This window comes from Xenopus tropicalis, chromosome 3 (assembly GCF_000004195.4).
Source record: "Xenopus tropicalis strain Nigerian chromosome 3, UCB_Xtro_10.0, whole genome shotgun sequence".
Lineage (NCBI taxonomy): Eukaryota > Metazoa > Chordata > Amphibia > Anura > Pipidae > Xenopus > Xenopus tropicalis.
Window position 1 is genome coordinate 76,644,401 of NC_030679.2, and position 19,695 is coordinate 76,664,095.

General features: G+C 36.3%; 1 protein-coding gene across 2 annotated transcripts in view; it reads right to left on the reverse strand.

The window, feature by feature from the left end:
- Nucleotides 1-7,428: 7,428 nt before the first annotated feature.
- prkar2b (protein kinase, cAMP-dependent, regulatory subunit type II beta) overlaps nucleotides 7,429-19,695 on the reverse strand; it is a 42,876-nt gene continuing 30,609 nt past the window's right edge. For both annotated transcript variants that reach the window (XM_002933093.4, XM_012959995.2), the window contains 6 exons: nucleotides 17,755-17,908; nucleotides 11,894-11,995; nucleotides 11,713-11,787; nucleotides 11,222-11,287; nucleotides 8,712-8,850; nucleotides 7,429-8,298 (listed from right to left, as the gene is read on the reverse strand). In XM_002933093.4, the coding sequence (XP_002933139.3) occupies nucleotides 8,165-8,298; nucleotides 8,712-8,850; nucleotides 11,222-11,287; nucleotides 11,713-11,787; nucleotides 11,894-11,995; nucleotides 17,755-17,908 (670 nt within the window). In that variant the 3' untranslated portion in view covers nucleotides 7,429-8,164. The remainder of the gene's footprint in view (nucleotides 8,299-8,711; nucleotides 8,851-11,221; nucleotides 11,288-11,712; nucleotides 11,788-11,893; nucleotides 11,996-17,754; nucleotides 17,909-19,695) is intronic.

Below are 19,695 nucleotides of genomic sequence, written 5' to 3' on the forward strand. Positions count from 1 at the left end.
GGTCCTACATTTCTCTAGCATACATAGTGGAGGGCTGTTAATGAAAGCCATGTTTGACCACTCCCCTTTTTAAACTGCACCCACTTCAAACCACACCCATGTTATCACAAGAGCTTTTAAGACCATGCCCACATTAATGGTGGCAACACAGCAAAAACCCAAATAATTGGTGCTCACAGGCAGGGTAGTCCAGGCAGAGTATGGCACACACAGGCAGGGTAGTCCAGGCAGAGTATGGCACACACATCAGCATGCTCCTGTGTGTGCCATACTCTGCCTGCCCTATGCTGCCTTTGTGTGGGGGCCGCCAGTTGGACAGCACTGATGTAGGGTATATAGTGAGCTTTTAGTTTCATCAAAATGTGTACTTTAGGAAATATATGGTTTTCTAGGGCCCCTGGTATTTATATTTAGAGTGTTTTAGGTAGGTACGTTATGAAATGCGGGGTATATCATGAATCATGAATATTCAGAAATTTCATACAAATCGTTACATTTAGCAAAACTTTGTAGTTTTGTAGTTTGCAGTAAAAAGATGTATTTACCCATTTTGGCTTTGTCAGAATGTGTTTCTGGGGGGACTTATGGTAGATAATACTCTTACCAGGTGCTTATATTGTAGCACCCAGTGAAAATGTGAAAATTCATATGCACTATTTTATTAGGTGCCTCTGTACACCACATAGTTTAGTAAATTTATTCATATCAGGCATCAAACTCTTCACTAGGCCCGTTGTGTTCATATTTAGGATGTTTTATGCTGGAATGTTGCGAAATGTGGGGAATATAATGTTGTAAATTGCAAGCTTTGAGACAATTTTCAGAAATTACTTAAACATTGCTACATTTAGCTTAGCTTTGCGGTTTGGTGCTTTACGATACAAAAACATATTTAGATTCAGCAGAATGTGTTTTTTCTGAAAATATGAGGTTTTCTATGGTTGACTTAATTATTTGCCACTTTTACCAACGCATACTCTACAGGTACAGGTATAGAACCAGTTATCCAGAAAGTTCCGAATTATGGGAAGGCCATATTCCATAGACTCCATTTAAAAAAATAATTCTTATTTTTAGAAATGATTTCCTTTTTCTCTGTTTTAATAAAAAATACATTGTACTTGATCCCAACTAAGATATAATTAATCTTTATGGTAAGCAAAACAATCCTATTGGTTTTAATTAATGATAAAATTATTTTTTTAGTAGACTTAAGGCATGGAGATCCAAATAACGGAAAGATCCCTTATCCGGAAGACCCTAGGTCCCAAGCATTCTGGATAACAGAATACTGTAGATAACAGAATAGTAGAAATATATGCCATGAAATATGTATGCACTAACTTTTGGTGTCTCTAAATACCAGATACTTTGGTAATCCTATGCACAATGAGCATCATTGGACCCTTTGCTTTCTTATTTGGGATGTTTTTTCTTGGCACCTAATGCTATGTATAAGATTAGGTACTTAAATGTGGAAGCCTTGAGGCTATTTTCAGGTATTTTATCAAAACCACCAATTTTGGGAAAGTATTGTGACTTCGTAGTATGGAATGGAAAGACATGGACACTTATTTTGAATTCACTTGAATGTATACTTTCCAAAAATATATTCGTTTGGGGGATCAATGTGTTTTTTTGTGTTTTTACCAAACAAAAATCCAGTAAATGTATTGCTTTTCAGTATCTGAATCGCCAGGGCAATTTGTATGCACCAACTTCCTTCACGACTCTTACTCTTTCACAAAAGAAAGGTGAATGAGTAGCAGACTGAGATTAATGCAGCAAATTGCTATATTTTTAAATGATTTTAAGAAAAGTCATAACAATCTTTCATTTTATTGAGGCGTTGCAGTTTGGTAGCTTGGAGTACAAAGCAATGTTTATCTGTGTTGAAGTCAACAGAATGTGTACTTTTCAAAAATATATGTTTTTTTGGATTATTTGTACTGACACACAATACATAGACAGTGTGCTGTGTTTGAAGAAGCTGAATTGCCAAGAATTGCCAAGAAAGTTCATGTGCATAATTTTCATTTTGGGGTCCCTGCGGGCAACATACTTTGGTAAATCTGCCATAATTCCAAGGTTCCAGCATAAACTTCCAAGGTTCAGCACTGAAGGAACTGGAAGCTGACCTGTAAGGAAAGCATCTGACAATTTAGGATTCTGCATTGTTAACTGTTGGAAGAAAAAAACTATCACAGAGCACTCTGTGACCTGATGTACCTATTCTCATAGGTTATGTCCAGCTGAAACAACTGAAGCGGAGGAGTGTTTTATAGCCCGACAGCAGACTAAGTGCTTTCTCTTATAACATGCATATTGCCATTCTGATCACTGACCTACCTTATTTTTTTCACTAGCTTTTTATGTACTTACATTGTTGTTTCTTCAGTATAACTGGTGACAGTCACAAGATGTAGTTACCCAGCAGAGGATATTTGCAAAACCAGGAAGTGGGTTGGCAACTGCACAGTGTATTTTTTGAACAAGGGTATCAATGGAACTATGCTAATAGTAATGCACCCTGCTTTCTAAAATTTGACTACTACTCAGACAACCAAAACACCTAACAGCAACTTAGAAAAGGTAATATAGACTACCGTATATACTCGAGTATAAGCCGATCCGAATATAAGCCGAGGTACCTAATTTTACCTAAGAAAACTGGAAAAACTTATTGACACGAGTATAAGCCTAGGGTGGGAAATGCAACCGCTTCTGCTAAGTTTTAATAATCAAAATAAATACCAATAAAATTACATAAATTGAGGCATCAGTGGGGTATATGTTTTTCAATATTTATTTCAAAGAAAAACAGTAGACTAGCTCTGTAAGCGGAGAAGAGGGTCAACACAAACAATATGAGTACTACCCCACGCTCATTGCACATTGGCAAACTGGCAGCAGACCCAGTCCCGGAGGAGATGTAAGGGGAAATAAGTATTGCTATTGGGAGCCTAGGCCAGGGCACTGGAGGGTCTGGTTGTGGGTGGCCTAATTTGCACACAAAGGACAGAGGGTGCTAGTCTAGAGGGACCCATGGCACCCAACTCGAGTATAAGCCGAGGGTGACTTTTTCAGCACATTTTGGGTGCTGAAAAACTAGGCTTATACTCTAGTATATACAGTAATTAAACATTAAATAAATATAATAAACATTTCTGTAGCTGAATGTCACATCCATTAAAAATTGCATTACAATTAGAAAATGTATCAGCAACATATATTACTCCATGCCCCTTGAACTATCAGGTTTTTAAGCTATCAGACCAACTTAAAATTAATCAAATTAGCAACCTACCTTGGTCCATGTATGGGCAACTTTACACTGCTTCCAGTAAGGTTAGGGAGATGGTTTTCATAAGAAAGCATCACTTTTAAAAGTTTATTGTACAACATTTTATAAGTCTGAAATGCATGTTGAGCCTATGGTTAAGTGCACCTGTGCACAAAATGTGTAAGGATGCCAGTATAACTTATGTTTTCACAATAAAGTTTTTCTTTTACTTATACACCTGTCCATGGAGTCTGTGAGTGCCTGCTATAATCCTTGGTAAGAATTGCCACCTTAAGCTGCAGGTCTAGGGCATGCACACTCTGATTCCCCAACTCTAATGGTGAGCTTTACTTTATTATTAAGCTGAATGCTCACAATATGTATCTTTTATATATTTATCTACCAACCCATACTTCCTATTTAAGTGGGTAGTAGGTACTCGATACATGTACTATATCTTTGAGACACAGGAAACAGCTATAAAAAAGCCTCATGTTCCATAGCCTTGCTTGGGGTAAAATACCCCAATATTGTCAGTGAGGATCATTTAGAATAGAACATGGGCATAATCATTTAATTGAGTGTAATTATTGAGCAAAAACATATAAAATAAAACATCCCAGCCTCTAATATATATGTAAAATGTAGCTGGCAAGTGACCATTCCAATTGTAGTTCCATCTGGTGCTCCGCTTCTTTTCTATGTTCTGTACCCTACACCTGCTTTTCGTATTGTGTAGAGGAAAGTCCTAGTAAAGCCACACAGGGATTGTATGGGTGAAGTTTGAACTTCCCCTCCAGCCCATCCAATCCACTACACAGTACCCAAAGCTCAATACAGAACATACCATACAGACACAGGAGCTCCTGCTCTTCCACCAGAGATCTACAGCTTACTGACAGCAGGAGGGCCTGGCTAATCAAGTAATTGCAGCATGGCCGGGCCCTCGTAACATCTAAATAGCCACCAGCCCCAGGACTTCCCTTTCCCCCCATGGTGGCCCTGGGAGCAGGACTGGGTCAGCGAGGGCCCCAGCTAAATAGGTAAGTGTAGCACAGCTGGGCCCCCCTTGGGGGGAAGGTTTGTGATTGGGCTAGTCCGACACTGCAAAAGATAATGCAAAGCAGCTTTGCAATATAAATTAATTGCAAATTGACAATGGTTTTACAGTTAATTGTAAATATAATTGCAACTGAAAGCACTATAGGTATGGATATTCAGAAACCCAAGCTCCAAATTGGGACAAGGCCATCTTCCCTAGAGTTCAATTTAAGCAAGGAATTCTAATTTTTACAAATGATTTCCTTTTTCTCAGTAATAATAACAAATATAGTACTTGAGGGTAACGTAGCTACATGAATCAATGTCATAAGAACATTCCTTATGTGGGATACCCCAAGTCCCATGCATTCCAGGTAATAGATCCTATACCTGTATTTCTTCATTCAGCGGTGTTCTCTGTGTCTGACCCTTAGGGCAAGGTCACACGAAGCGTAGATCTGCTTCTCTCAGCCCTGTGTTTTACCCTCAGGCTGAGAGAAAAATTACATAATCTTTCACTGTACAAAAATCAGTTTTTGGGTGGAGAAACTTTTCCCTTTACTATGACTATAGTTTTGGCTTACAGATAAGCAGGAGTCCATTATGCAGGGGGTTATATGTGCCCTTGTAATCTAATTATCTACCCTGCAAGAACCAAACATGGCGTAGCATTAAATTCCATTTGCTCTATTTTGCTCAAGAAATACCATACAGTTTTAAATGATTAAGATAGGTAAAAAGTATGTTTTGTACAAGTGTTATTCGATGTATTAGATATATTCAATGAAATAAGGTGGCACATAACTACTGTGTAAGAATGGGACTTTGGAAATGAAATTAATGATACGTGTGTGATGTTTTATTGGTATTGGAGAAATAACTGCTTCCATACACTAAATCCTATTCACAATGGATTTATTTTATTAGATTTTACTATGCAATTTTAATGACCTAATAAAAGATAGTCCTTGCTAGCGAAGGTTGAAGTTTCTGTGGATCACTTCCACATTCTTTTTATGTTATATTTGACTGTATGTATGCATATTAAATAAAGATATTCCCTGGCCATTGTTTAAAGAAAAATTCGAGTTACTTGAAATTGATAAATACTTTTACTTAGCCTGCCAATGTGGTTTATCAGTGACTCACAATAAAGACAACTTTGTTGTCGCTAAACATAGACTGGCAGAGGCAATATTAGAATTTAAAGACAAACCACATAATATAAAAATCAACATACTTTCTGGTACATTCTGGGATGTTTTTACCCAAGATAATCATCCCTTGTGGATGTGTAAGTGGTCTGTTTATCTACAACACTTTATATCCCCTTCGCAATTGGTTAAGTCTATACATGAATTCAACAATCTGATTTTTGCTGAAAGCTGGAGGATTAAGCAATTCAAACTTGTCCATCTAGGATATGGAAAACTTTTTGTTCGTAATAAGTGCTTTAAAACAAACTCTTTTTGCCCCAAATGTAACGAGACTGGTGTTAATTTATTCCACTACCTATGGTCTTGTCCGAAGATTGGTAACTTCTGGAACATGGTGGAAAGATTCTTGAACCACAGGTTGAATTTAAATATAAAGTTATCTCCTAGTTTCGCTCTATTACACATTAAAAAAGATGAGGTGTTATCAAGCATTTTACCAGTCTCCTTAGCACAAAAAATTTATAAATTATTATTTTTGTTTATGGCTGCCTCTAAAAAAGCATTATTTTATTATTGGTTAAAAGAGGAAACCCCTCCTATAACAGAAATAGTTTCTTATCTTAATCAGCTTAGCTGGCAAGAGGCCATCAAAGCAAAAACAAGTGAACCTAATCCAGGATTCCTTTTAAAAATACATGGTCATTTTTCTTTAATGCTATAGATAGATAAGTAATAAGGATCAGATTTATAAAATGCTGCATATATAGATTTTTTTTTTCTTCAATAATTCAAGAACATATAAGCAAAATTATCCTTGATTTTGCTCTCTAGGAAACTTTTCTTTCCTTTTCTTTTTATAGTTTATCCACTGGGCAAAGTTAGTTAATTTGTTTTTGTTTTGTTTTTCTCTATTTAAATTACTTATTTTGTTTCTCTGTAAGTATTCTATTTTCTTCATTTCTTATCTTTTTGAAGGACAAACTGTCGAATGTTTAAAAAATAAATAAATAAAGATATACATACATTGCATGCACACTGCTTGGATAACTCTAGCTATACCACAAGGGGATAAAGTGGATGTGCTTAAATGTCTTCAATTTGCCATAGAAAATAAACCAAATAAGTTGCTGATTTTCTAAATAAGAATGCTTGCATTCTGTAACCAAATTCTACATAAAACATAAAAGTCTGATGCAATACCTTCTCCCTATGGGTACATTAGTTAAAATGAATTTAGAAAAAAAGATGAAGAAAGATAAATAGATTGTAGCAGTTAGGCAGCTTTCACTTAAAGAGGACCTGTCACCCAGACATAAAAAGCTGTATAATAAAAGTCCTTTTCAAATTAAACATGAAACCAAATTCATTTTTATATTAACACATCCAAACCCATTATAAAGGCATTTAAAAATCCCAGTTGTCAATCATATATTGCCTGCCTCGCCTCTATGCTCAGCACTACCTAGATGTCACTGCACATATCACTTTTCCCCTCCCGCCTCATCATCTATTTGTGTAGCCAGTGCATGGGCATCTGGTCCCCCAGGCACATAAACAAGATTTTGGCATGATACAAAGCCTGCCTTCATAACAGTGTCCACAAAATGGTGCCTGCCTGCTTGCTTTGATTGAGTAATTCTAAGATTGAAGGAAACAAGATTTCTATTATTTATATAGAGTAAGTAAAGTTCATTTTGCTCAACTAACAATATAGAAAATAATTTGGAGTTATTTCTTAGGGTGACAGGTCCCCTTTAAGCAAAAAGGCTGAACTTAATGGATGTGTCTTTTTTTTCCCAGCCTCTATGTTTCTATAATGAACCCATCTGACACAAAATATAATTTTGTTTACAGAATTGATGTGTTATATTAAGAATGCTTGGGTCACAGTGTTATTTTCATAATTTGGAGCAATATTCCTTAAGAAAAAGAAAAAAAATAGGTAAATCATTTAAAAATGAAGAACAGTTTTATTTAAACACTGCCATTGTGGTTTTGCAAAGCTTTCTGGTTAAAAGAGTTCCAGATAAAAGATAATTTACACATTTTAGGATCATTAACATTGATAGATTTCAGGATGTATTATTAAAGAAAGCATCATTCTACTGAATTTGCAGCATAATCAACATTATATTAATGTGTGTCCACCAGTATTTATGGTAAAAACCCATACTAGAAATTAAAAATGAATGTACAAACTGACATTAGTGCTGCCTAGCATCTGAATTTATATGCAATTGCATTTTTATGCGTATCTAATAAAACTTACAGGATTTAAATTCCTGGCAACTCATTTTAATTCTGCAGTTGCATTTCCAGAGAAGTTTTAGCCAATATATCATTTATGACTTAATACAACAGTTATATTTTGTGTTGATCACTTGTGCTACAGATGTTCCATACTATCACACACAGAAGCACTGTTGAAATTCTGCAAAAGCTGGGTGCCTATCCCTGTAATAGTTTAGATTTAAGGATCCTAAGTTTGGCTAGCAGACAAATGCAAAAACTAATTTCAATAGTAATCTTTGCTTAATGGCAGAATTATAAACTTGGGTTGGCTTAAGGGGCTCATAAAAAATCACATAAATGCTTTGCATCTGTATAAAATAATCAACACATCTTCAGTGGTCTGACCACTTCTTTGCTCATGCTCATTCCCAACCTCTTCTGTGTTCGCCATTCATGTGCTGGGATCAGTAATGTCCATATTTGTTCCAAAGAGAGCAACAAGCTGTTCTTCATAGTTTGCAATATTTCTTTTCATTATCTCCATGCATGGTCCCAGGAGTCTTTCAAAAGCCTGCACATCCATGACTAAGGAAATATAAAAGTATTGTTTTTTTGTCACCATTGACATTATCTAAGTGGCAAAAATATTTTTAAATACAGAAGAATGATTATTGCATAAATTGAACCACACAACCTATTTCACCCATCTCCTGCTCCTCATCACAAAAAAATAAAAAGACAAGTGTGTTACATTGATTACTAGGATTACATTTTAAAAGAAGTGCTTTGGACTGACAAGAAGTTGGAGATCCTCATGGCCAAAAGGCAAGTGAACTGCTCAGCTGTGACAGATCAGCTATTGTAGTGTCTAGAAAGCAGTTTCATTTCCCCAAGTTTTTATTTTATAATTATATACATTAGCAAGGGAAAACTATATCTAGGTCTCTAACTATACAACTGTAATCTATATTTAGTGAAAGAAAAGCTGCATTTATTACCAAGACATTTGACGTTTCCTACAGCATAGGCTGAAGCAGCTCTAGGTTTGTTGGTTACCAAGGCTAGCTCTCCAAAATACTGCCCTCTGGTACAGCGAGCGATCTCAACAGCTTCATTTGTTTCAGCATCTGGCTTGCTCTGTTAAGAAATTAAGGAACCATTTGATATATCATATAATAACAAGCTACTGAGAGCTTAAAGGATCACGCAGAAGACCTCCCTATAACCTCCCTATAACCCATTGTCAATGTATTAAAAACAAAACAAAAAGAGTGCTTAACATTACTAAACTATAGGTAAAAACAATACACAGGCCTTCTTTAGTAACAACTATTAATATAACTTAAAACAGACAGAAAAACTGTTGTTATACTGTAACATTCTGTTATACTGTACATTCTCTGCCCTAGTTTAGAACAGCAGAACAATGCAGTACATCATGTTAAGAATGCCACCATGAAGAAACCACACGGTGCAGTCTTAGATTAGATGTAGAGACTGCAGAATGTTATATTTGTTCATTAAAGTGATACTGACACCAGAAATTAAACCTTTTTTATAACATTGTCATAACATTGCCTTTGCATGCTATTTATAATTTTGCCATAAAAGTATTTGTCCAAGCTTTTACATTCCCTATCTGATCCCCCATGTCCCTCTATGAGGGGGCTGCCATATTTGTCCAGCAGGGGGCCGTTAGCATTAGGAGCTGAAACTTTCAGGATGAGAAGGGACAGTCAGGTTGGCAAAACAGTCAGGTTTTGGGATTTCAATAACAATTACTTACAAAAGCAGCCCTATCGGCAAAAAATGATCAACACGACCTATAGGCAACTTTTTATGTAGATTCATATTTTAAAAAGTTGTTTTTTCGTGTCAGTATCACTTTAAGTTATAGGTTTGCTCCACTAGATATTTTTTCAAACAATACCCTATTACTCTATGGGGGACTTTTTTGGACTTTTTTAAGCCGCTTCCATTATTAAATATATAATCTGAGTTTATATAAAATTGATATAATCTGAACAGTAATTATAAAAAAATTATCAGATCTTCCAACTGTAAAAGGAACACTTGTCTGACTTCTACACAATCTCAACAGGTTTAGAGGACGGATTCAGAATTGTTGCAGTTTTGTCGTATAACCAATCTCAGAAAAGTCAGGCAAAGTCCACATACGTTAAGAAAAAAATGACATGGTGTACTTACCTTTTGAAATGGCTGTAAAATATTTTAAGTATGTGCCCCCCCCCCCCACGCACACACACACCTGATTCTCTGCCAATTACGGTCTTATTAATTTGCTAGTAATGTGATAATATTTCATGACAGAGTTATACAGAACATGACTGGTTACTGGAGCACATTTTTAGAAAAACTAGCCCTATTTGTACTAAGTATATGAGAAGATAAAGAAAGCTCTCCAGACAACATAATAACATAATATACACCTATAATCTTTTTTTGTATAAACAGAAATGGGGAACTTGCTTAAACACTATATAAAAATGTTAGGACTATTGGACACTTAGGATTTAGAAATTATACCCTAGAACTCATTTAGTAATGCAATTGCAGTGACCAATGTGCAAAATGAATGCAACCCACAATGTAGTTAATTTCTAGAATTCCAGCGTCACAGGCAAATGGTATTCTTGCAAGGGATTTACCAATGCAGCCATTTAAGGTCTCCATGAGTAAATCATCTAAATCCTTTGCAAAAGATGCAAATTACGACAAAGAAGGGATAAAGACAACTGTGCGCTATGCGTATGGTGAATTTTTTCAGTTTCCGTGTTTATGTGACAAAAAGTGACGTGATTTTAAGAATTTGGATTCAGTTCAGCCAGAAGCATCGATTCAGCCTAATCAGAATCCTGCTAAAAAAAGACTGAATCTTGGCTGAATCCTGAACCGAATCCTAGATTTGGTGCATCCCTAGTAAATCATGTGCATGTTGTGGGAAATTGCATCATTTCAGGCCCAGTGATGCTCGCAGCACTGCAACCAGCATTACTATGCAATTAGTTGCAGCTAGACAGATAGATATGTAAATAGCATTTTAATAGATGCAGTTTTGTGAGCATTTTGTGATTTGCACGATCTCACACATCGACTTTGGTGAGATTTAATTTATTAATATAAAAATTTTGTTTTGATTATACCTTAGCGGTACACGTGTTAAGTGGTGGGCCCGGGGTTTATACACCCGGGCCAATAAAAGATTTAGGTACAGATACTGCATATTTTTAATTTTTAATTTCTAATTTTGTATGCTGTAGGTGTCATTGCTGCTACTTACTAGGTTTACTTAGTTATTTGGCATTTAGCCTTTATTTCTTTATTTTTCCTTTTGCATAAATGCCTGCACTAAAGTAACAAAAACACATTTTAATTATACAGTATTGCAGTGCATATTGATGCTTACCAACATCCAATCTAAATTCAACTACCAAATTCAAGGGCAAACATTTGTAAAAATATTACAAATTAATTATTTTTTTATTACCTTGCTTTTCATATTTATTCTCACTTCTCCAGATTCAACAATGTAAAAACTATCTGCTCCATCACCCTGTGAAAACAAAATATCTCCTATATTAATTGCCATGCAAATGTAATCAATAAAATTCAAATGTTACTAACAACCTCTCTGAAGATAACTCACATGCACGAAACAAGTCAGAAAGTATGTATATGACCATGCATTATCAGTCTGCTTGTCATATGGCGGTGTATTCATTTTTAAATACCTAGAAATGTATCAAAAATATATAGAAGTGAACTATCAAGACAAAAAACACCCACTAAAGTTATAGTAGGAGATTATTATTTGTACAGATTCCATAGGTAAATCACTCTGGAAGCCATATTCTAAATTTAAATTGACACAGGATGTGCCACGTATCAGCAGCACTGTTTAATTCAGTAGCTTGTTCAGTTGCATGTATTCGTAATACATGATGAAAAGATAGATCACTTTAGGAAGTAGTATCATACCTGAGCAATGATTTGTTCTCCATCGTAGTATGTTTTAGTGCCAATGACATCAACCACTTTCAAACGTTCTGAAAACTTAAGACATAGCACAAATAATTTACTTTTTCAGATGCATTGTATGGTGTATTTAATGGCAAATACAATGAAGAGATTTGTAGTTTGGATAGTATACCAGACTTACTTCTAATGACTTCAGGAAGGGCAATGATTCTATAAAATTTTCATACATCCTTTTCTTTTTGGCATTGTTTTTTACAATAATTCTTCGGAAAGTTGCCCTATCCTTCGGTTCAAAGAAAGAGAAAAAAATAATTTATTTTTTTCCTGTGTAATTTGGAGAAAAGTGTGGTAGGAAGTAGATAGTCTGTTCTGCAACAGTAATTAGTAAACAGCAATTTATAAAAGTGCCCAGTAAATTCATAAAGGAGGAGGATTTGAGGAAGAGCGAAGGAACCCAAGACAATGCATTGTCAGTTCCAGTAAAGGACCCACAGTTGAAATGAATATGTTTGGTGGCATGACTGCTCAAAAGACTACACTTACCCTGCAAACAACCCAACACTTGATGAGATCTACCCATAAATAGTAGAATGCACCAAATCCAAAATTCAGAGTGGGATTCAGCAGAACGCAAGCACTTTTTCTGATTTGGTTAAGTGTTTAACTGAACTGAATCAACACCCTTAAAGTCATGTAACTTTAAAGCTCTTGGCAACCAAACACAAACAACTTTTGCTTATAAAATCCAAAACGTATTGATTCTGAAATAGACACACACATACAGGAAGGATGATGTAAACTGATTGCAAGGCTCTGACATTTTTTGTGTAATTTGTATATCCTAAACAAATCTGGTGTTGTTGAGCACTCTACTGGTCTCCACTGGTGGAGCAATTAGCTTTATACCCCCATACAATTGGTATATAATTTTTTTTCTTGGAAAGAACATTAGTTAGCAGCAGTGTTGGTTTTTCGGGTATAAGTAGTAATTTAAGTTTGAACAAGAATCATGTAAGTTGAGATCAACAGAGTTTGACAGTTTAGGCTAAGAGGTTTATTTAATTATATAAATTATTTCAGTTACAATATAAACTACAAAAAGGTACTAAGTATATATGTAGTCAAGCAGATTTTCCACAATACTAAGGAAAGTACTAAAGCTGAGGGAGTCTAAATCTGTGTTGTCCCAGACCTGTTATTTAAGTATGGATACTGGGGGCACCTCAGCAGAAGCAAGAGAACTGGAACATAATTGATCCTTTAGCTACCTGGGGAAACACAGTCCCGGCCCAGGGAAGGAATGTTTCCCCTAAATATATTAACGCGTGCTCGATCACATAAGTAAACTTTTTGTTGGAGAGACATAGTTAATTATGTGAGCCAATACTGAGATAGGCACCGTAAGAGATAGTATTAAAAAAATAAAACTGTGGTATTTTTTATACCGACTTCCAGCACCACCCTTAAAGTATCTCTTCAACAGGTGCCTTCAAAGTTGTGCACAGGAGCACCCCATCTTGATTCTGTTAAAAGTGCAGTGACACTGCACATGCTCGGTATGCTCTGGGCAGCTGTTTAGAGGCTAAGCTTAGTAGTCCTTGCAAATCATCCTGCACAAAATGAGGTTCACCTCTCATAGAAGCTGATACTACAGGGCTGATTATTAAATTCAGATGCTTATTGTACTAGTTGCATGTGATGAGAATCGAAGTTAATTACTAATCAGTCTTTTATCAAGACATTTATATTTTATATATAGTAAATGCATTTTGCGTCAGTCCCTAAGCTTAGGTAACTGACAGCAGCATACAGCATGTGCTGTGAATAAGCAAAAAGGATGATAGGGAGCAACTGTAGGCACATACGGAGGAACAGATCTTCAGACCCAGTCTGACCATAGCCTTGGGCCCGGTCAGATGCCCAAAACATTATGTGCAGCATTTCTACCCTACGTTTTTGTTAAGCTTTAGTTCTCCTTTAAATTGATTTTGCATGTGCTGCTATAACAGTTCTATTATACATTCCTTAAAAATCTTAAGCCAAAAAATGATAATCGTTCATTGTGTTCACTACAGCATATGAACCCATTTTGCAATATAAGCTTAATAAAAATTCTGTAATGTTTGCAGGAATGAAGGGCTGAAATTGAGCTTGTCAGGCAATTTTATTTTGTACACATCCCTAATAAACTTTACAGTAACTGTCTATGTTCCCTTCTGTTCCCATCCCCCAATAAGAAAAGTGCAGGCATAGTACAACTATGTATGGCTGGACAGAACGCTTAAAGGGGAAGTAAAGTCAAAATCTAACTCAGTGTTTATATATGGCCCTAAGATAGGAAAGCACTTTAAGAGATGTTTTAAAAAAATCAGATGGCAAAGCAGTTTTTAACAGGGCTAAAAAACAGCTAACCGGAGCCCTGTATTCCTCAGTGTCTGCGGCAGAATGACGAGTGGGTGTGTTTCAATTTCTGTTCATGTTTCACTTCCTTATCTGTGCCTGACTTGCTCTTATGAGCAAATGACCAATCCAGTAAACAAATTCCTGTGCTTTTTTTATGTGGGGTACAGAGCAGTCCCCTACTTTTTTCACATTAGGATGGCCTGTAGGTTTCCAGGAGCTGTGATCAGAGCTAATTTTTAAGGGGAATAGCATAAGCTGCAAAATACAAATACAGGGTCCCGGGGGTGGTAGCCCCCGTGGGCCCTGCACCCCCCAGTCCGACCCTGCATGTCTGCACTATTCTTATTTGCAGACAGCATCAGACCGTAACACCAATGTTTAAATTTAGTTAGTAAGTGTGCAGAGCGGATTTTGTTCACCAACAAACTTAATTTCAGCCTTTGGTTCTTTCAAATGGTACAGAACTTTTTATACGTTTATGTTGTATATGTTATGATTTATGTACATACATACTTTTCTCATGGTACTTTTTCTCTACTACTCTGATAATGCAGGGGCTTGATGTTATGCTATGTTTATAACCTTTTGGGGCTTAGAGGTTGCAATTCAAATAAAAAGTAAACATTTTTTTAAAAAAAGGGACAAGTTTATGTTGCAAAATGGGTCCATAAGCTATACTGAACACAATATGCAATTATCATCTTTAAAACTATTATGTTTCAGGAAATAGCTTCTTTTTTATTAAATGTATTTGTGTCTATATTGGCTTGCTTCTTTATGCCTAATATAGATTAAATGTACTGCCATGGTTTTATCTTGCTTTTATAAGCTCTATGCATCTTGCATCATTAACATACATATTGTTTACCAAACATATTATGGGATGTTTAACGTTTTTTCAAATTATATTTGAACATTAAACAAATACTAATATTATTGTGTCATTTGTATGGATAATTCATTAAAGGGGACATATTGTTTAAAAACCAAGTATGTGCCAGTCCATCCTCTAAATATAGAAGTAATGTGCTTAAAGAAAGTTGTATTTCGGGCTGATTTATTGACAGGGCTGTGATTGGCTATCCCACTGCTTCTTGCAGGGGCCATATAAACATGCCAACCCCTCATTTGAAACACAGATAGGAATCATAGCAGATCTATAGGAGCTCCAATAAAGGGGACATTTTCAAACATAACAATAATTTTTAGCCCAGAGTGAAACCAGTACCATATAGTATTCATTACTGTCTACAAAAATGGGCGGGGGTCAATTATGCTATATGTCTGCTTTATTGCTGATCTTGTAGTATTTCTCCTATATGCCTTTTTTTATTTTAGGGTGTGCAGTATTTGGAAACTCGACACAATTGCTTATTTTGTCACACTTTTTGTTTACCTAAATATGAATATATAATAGTAGTACAATGCTTCCTGGTGCAGGCAAAAGTTTTTTGAAGCATAGGGGGTGTATTCTCGGCAAGATTTTTCGGGTTGCTGAGAATACACAACGCGTCTATTTATGATTAGCTCAAACAATTAAAAATTAGTATAATTTGCACCATATCAGGTGAAAAATCTTATAGAAACCTGTCTTATTGAAACCTCAGGCATACAGTTTTGATTGCTCTTTATTGCTGAACTGTGTGATATCACTGTGTCAAAATTAAAAGCGTCTCTCTGAAGCCTTTAGAAAGAAGGTTATAGATGCCTATGAGTCTGGGAAGGGGTTTAAAAAGATCACCAAACAATTGGACATCAGTCATTCCACTGTGTGGATCATCATCTGGAGAAGATTTCAAACAACTACCTGAAAACTGAATGCAAGATTCAAAAAGAAATTTATAGGAATCCTAGAATGGACCTTCAAGCAGCACTTGCCATTATTAATGTCAAAGTGAATAAGTCTACCATTAGAAAGAAGCTGCAGAAACTAGATCTACATGGGAGGTAACCCATGAGGAAAATTTAGCTGTCCAGAAAGATCATCAGTGCAGTACCTAGGCACAAGAATTCAAAGAAAAATGTGCTCTCAACAGACAAGACTAAAACATTCTGGTGAGAACAAAAGTTAGCATTTCTACAGAAAAGCCTGATGCCAACTGTAAACATTGTGGTGAAAATGACAACATAGTTTGGGGCTCATTTGTTGCATCAGGGCATAGGCATCTCACCATCATAACATTCAGTCTAAATTCTTCATTGTATCATAGTGTGCTTGTGGATATTTTGAAACCATCTGCCTAAAGACAGAGGCTCAACAGAAAGTGGACCTTGCAGCATGGCAAGGTCCATAAATATTCCAGTAAATTCACCAAGAAATGGATGAAAAAATAGAAATAGAGGGTTCTGAAATGGCCAAAGACCAGATTGTGAAGCTGTGGATGCAAGAAACTCCTCAAACACTGTAGAGCTGAAAAACATATACAGCGAGGAGTGGAAAAATATAAAAAAGAAAACCTCCTACTTGCGGCTGTTTTTGCCAAATGGGGCAATACCTTTCAACACCTTTATATACTGTTTCAGATCAGTTATTTATATCTCTACATATGCTAACAAAGAAATTTATATGGGGCGTACTTTCACATGACATGTACATTGTCCTGCATTAGACCTTTTAACAACTGTACATTGTATGGTATAGTTATGCAGGTGGTTAGGCGCAGAATGGAGCAGCATAGTAGAACAAAGGTCAGCATGGCTGCCTTGCAACACATGGGTTTCTCGCCTTGAATCTGACCAAATTACTATCTGCATAAATATTATATGTTTTCCCATATCTTTGTGGCTTTTCTCCTAGACTCCTAGAAACTGGCCGTGTGTGCATGTGTATTTAATGGGACTGATGCAAATGAAGAACAATCTCTGTAAATACTGTGAAAGATGTAGGCCCTATAAAAAGAATAAAAATAAGAGGCCTAACTTAGATGAAGAAGACGAGTGAACAGAGTCAGCACAATATCTTTACAATTATGTTTTTAGTTTGGCACTTTTACAGTATAAATCCAATTGCATCAACATTTTTCAGATTATTTTCCAAATTGTGCAATGCAAATCTTACAGAAAAGAGGATGTTATGTAAATCAAATGACTAGATTCATGACCTTTTATAATGTTAACAACCCTATAGAGAAGCAGCTGTCATTTAAGGTATTTAAATACTAAAACAGCAATGGGATGTTAGAATTGTGCTACTGTTTGTTTTTGCCTCTTTAAGATTGCATTCTGACATTTCAGGGATTTACCACCTCCCTACTGCACAACAGCATGAAAACAACTTAGCATTTCTTCTTCAGAAAGCTAGGGGTTAAACCAGCAGGGCCACAACAAATGATTAAGCAGGTGTTGCTTAAGTAGGTGGAATGAGAGTCTGCCAAAATTGTAGGACCCCTGTAAAGCTTGAAAAATGACCATGAATTTTTTATCTCATGCTGTGTAGTGGGAAAAAAAATCTTCCTCTTATTAGCTTTATGTGCACAGCTATAACAGCTATGATGTGTCAGCTCAAATCTCTTTAATTTGTTTTATCACGGTTATAAATATTAATGTAATTAACTGAGCTATAAAAAAGTGGCTACAGTGTACACACACACACATAATGTCTTCAAGTATAATTTGTAATAAGCACATGCAAATACTTACCAAACCCCATATGGAACCAACAGATGTTGCAACAATTGTAGCAGCTCTAGGTGTATTATACATTAATGCCAATTCCCCAAAACTTCCACGATTATCATAGGCACCAACACACCTCACAACTCCATCTGATTTTACAAAAATATCATAGGTTCCTCTGTTTAAAAAAAAAAAAAGAGAATCTTATCTGTAATATGTATATATATATATATATATATATATATATATATATATATATATATATATATATATATATATATATATATGGAAAAAATCACGGAAGTCGCACACACAGGACTTATACAAAACAAAAAATTCTTTTTTTATTGCCAGAGGAGTGAACTAACGTTTCGGCTGTTACACCAGCCTTTGTCAAAGTTGTAGCAGCAAAGGAGAAACACACATAAATACTGTGTATGGCGGGAAAAATCAAACAAAGAAGTGAAAAAACTTTCATGACGTGTATAGTGCACAAAACTACCAACCCCACCCATCACATTAACATATCATTAAAATGCTAATTATAAGGTGTTAGTACATCGATACCCTGATACGGACAATGTATAATCAAGGCATTAGCAAAGAAAATTTATACGCACAAACAACAAAATTCCGAAGTATACTAAAGGGGTAGGTGCTGGGTGTGAACACAGGGAAAGAATTACATAAGACGAATACTAACGAAACACAAACGAATATTGTTGGGAAAATTAAAATAAAATAATTATAGAAAAAACAAATAAAACAGTAGAAGTCGGAAAACGAGTATCGGTGCAAGAGGAAACGTGAACGTACGTGACACCAGGTAAATAGAAAGAAAGAAACCCATCTCCGGTAAAGGTAAGTCCAAATAAATGGTACAGTGAAGAGCAAAGGGAGAAGGTAAGTATCAGCACGGAATCCCACCAAGGAATACCACCTCGAAACATACCGAAATATGCTAGGCGCTCCAAGCGCTTCCTAGTGACATCGTGGCAATCGGACCAAAGAGTTACAGCATATAGGGCAAGGGCAGTGGCATACTAAATCGCTAAAGGGGGCACTGTACTCACCAAAAGATTTTCGGTGCACTTACATTGTAAGGCAGCACCGTAGCCTGAGGCACATAAGAATACCGGCTCCACGGTAAACGGCCAGCTGACGAGTAGAAGCGCAGATGGAAGTGCAGGCTTAGAGGCTGGAACCCGGGCTATGGTGCGCAATAGGCAAGTGGAGACATGATCAAAAATTATTTCCCAAGAAAGCACCATCCGGTACATAGAGTCGAGAGACTGGTCCGCACATGTGGCACAGGAACCCGTATTTGGTAGCGGGACACGGACCAACACGGCATTCCTATTGTGTCTCATGCGCTAAAGTAGCATAGTAGTAGTGGAGCTAGGTAATGAAGCTCATGATTTTTAGATAGCATCTATGATGCCTTTGTCCAAGGTGCCAATCGCCTTAATATAGGCCACAAGATGGTGAGTCTGCTGCAATTGTATATACGTTGTCACACTAGGGGATAGACTATAGATATGTGCCGCCCTTTGCCACTGCCAATGTCAAATTGGGGAGCCAATTATACCGACGTGCCACCAGCGCTGAAGACACTGTATTGTTGGAGGTGGGGATAGGTGAATCAAAGAGCCAAACATACATGGTGTAAGGAGACTGATATAAGTATGTGTATCAAGTAACAAAGTAACAAATGGACAGGAAAAGAAAAGAAACATGATTGATACTTGTAACGGATCTAATCAATGTAGCAACATGTGAAAAGAAACCAGATATAACAAGGTAGCCTATTACACGAATATCACAAGGAATTATAATGTCAAGGTACTATAAGTAACTGACCTGCCAGAAGACAGATGAACACGCAACTAAACAAACTAAGGGAAGCGAAATACTGTCAATAAAGCTAAAGGCATAGGTGGAGTATAGACAAGTGAAGACACTGCA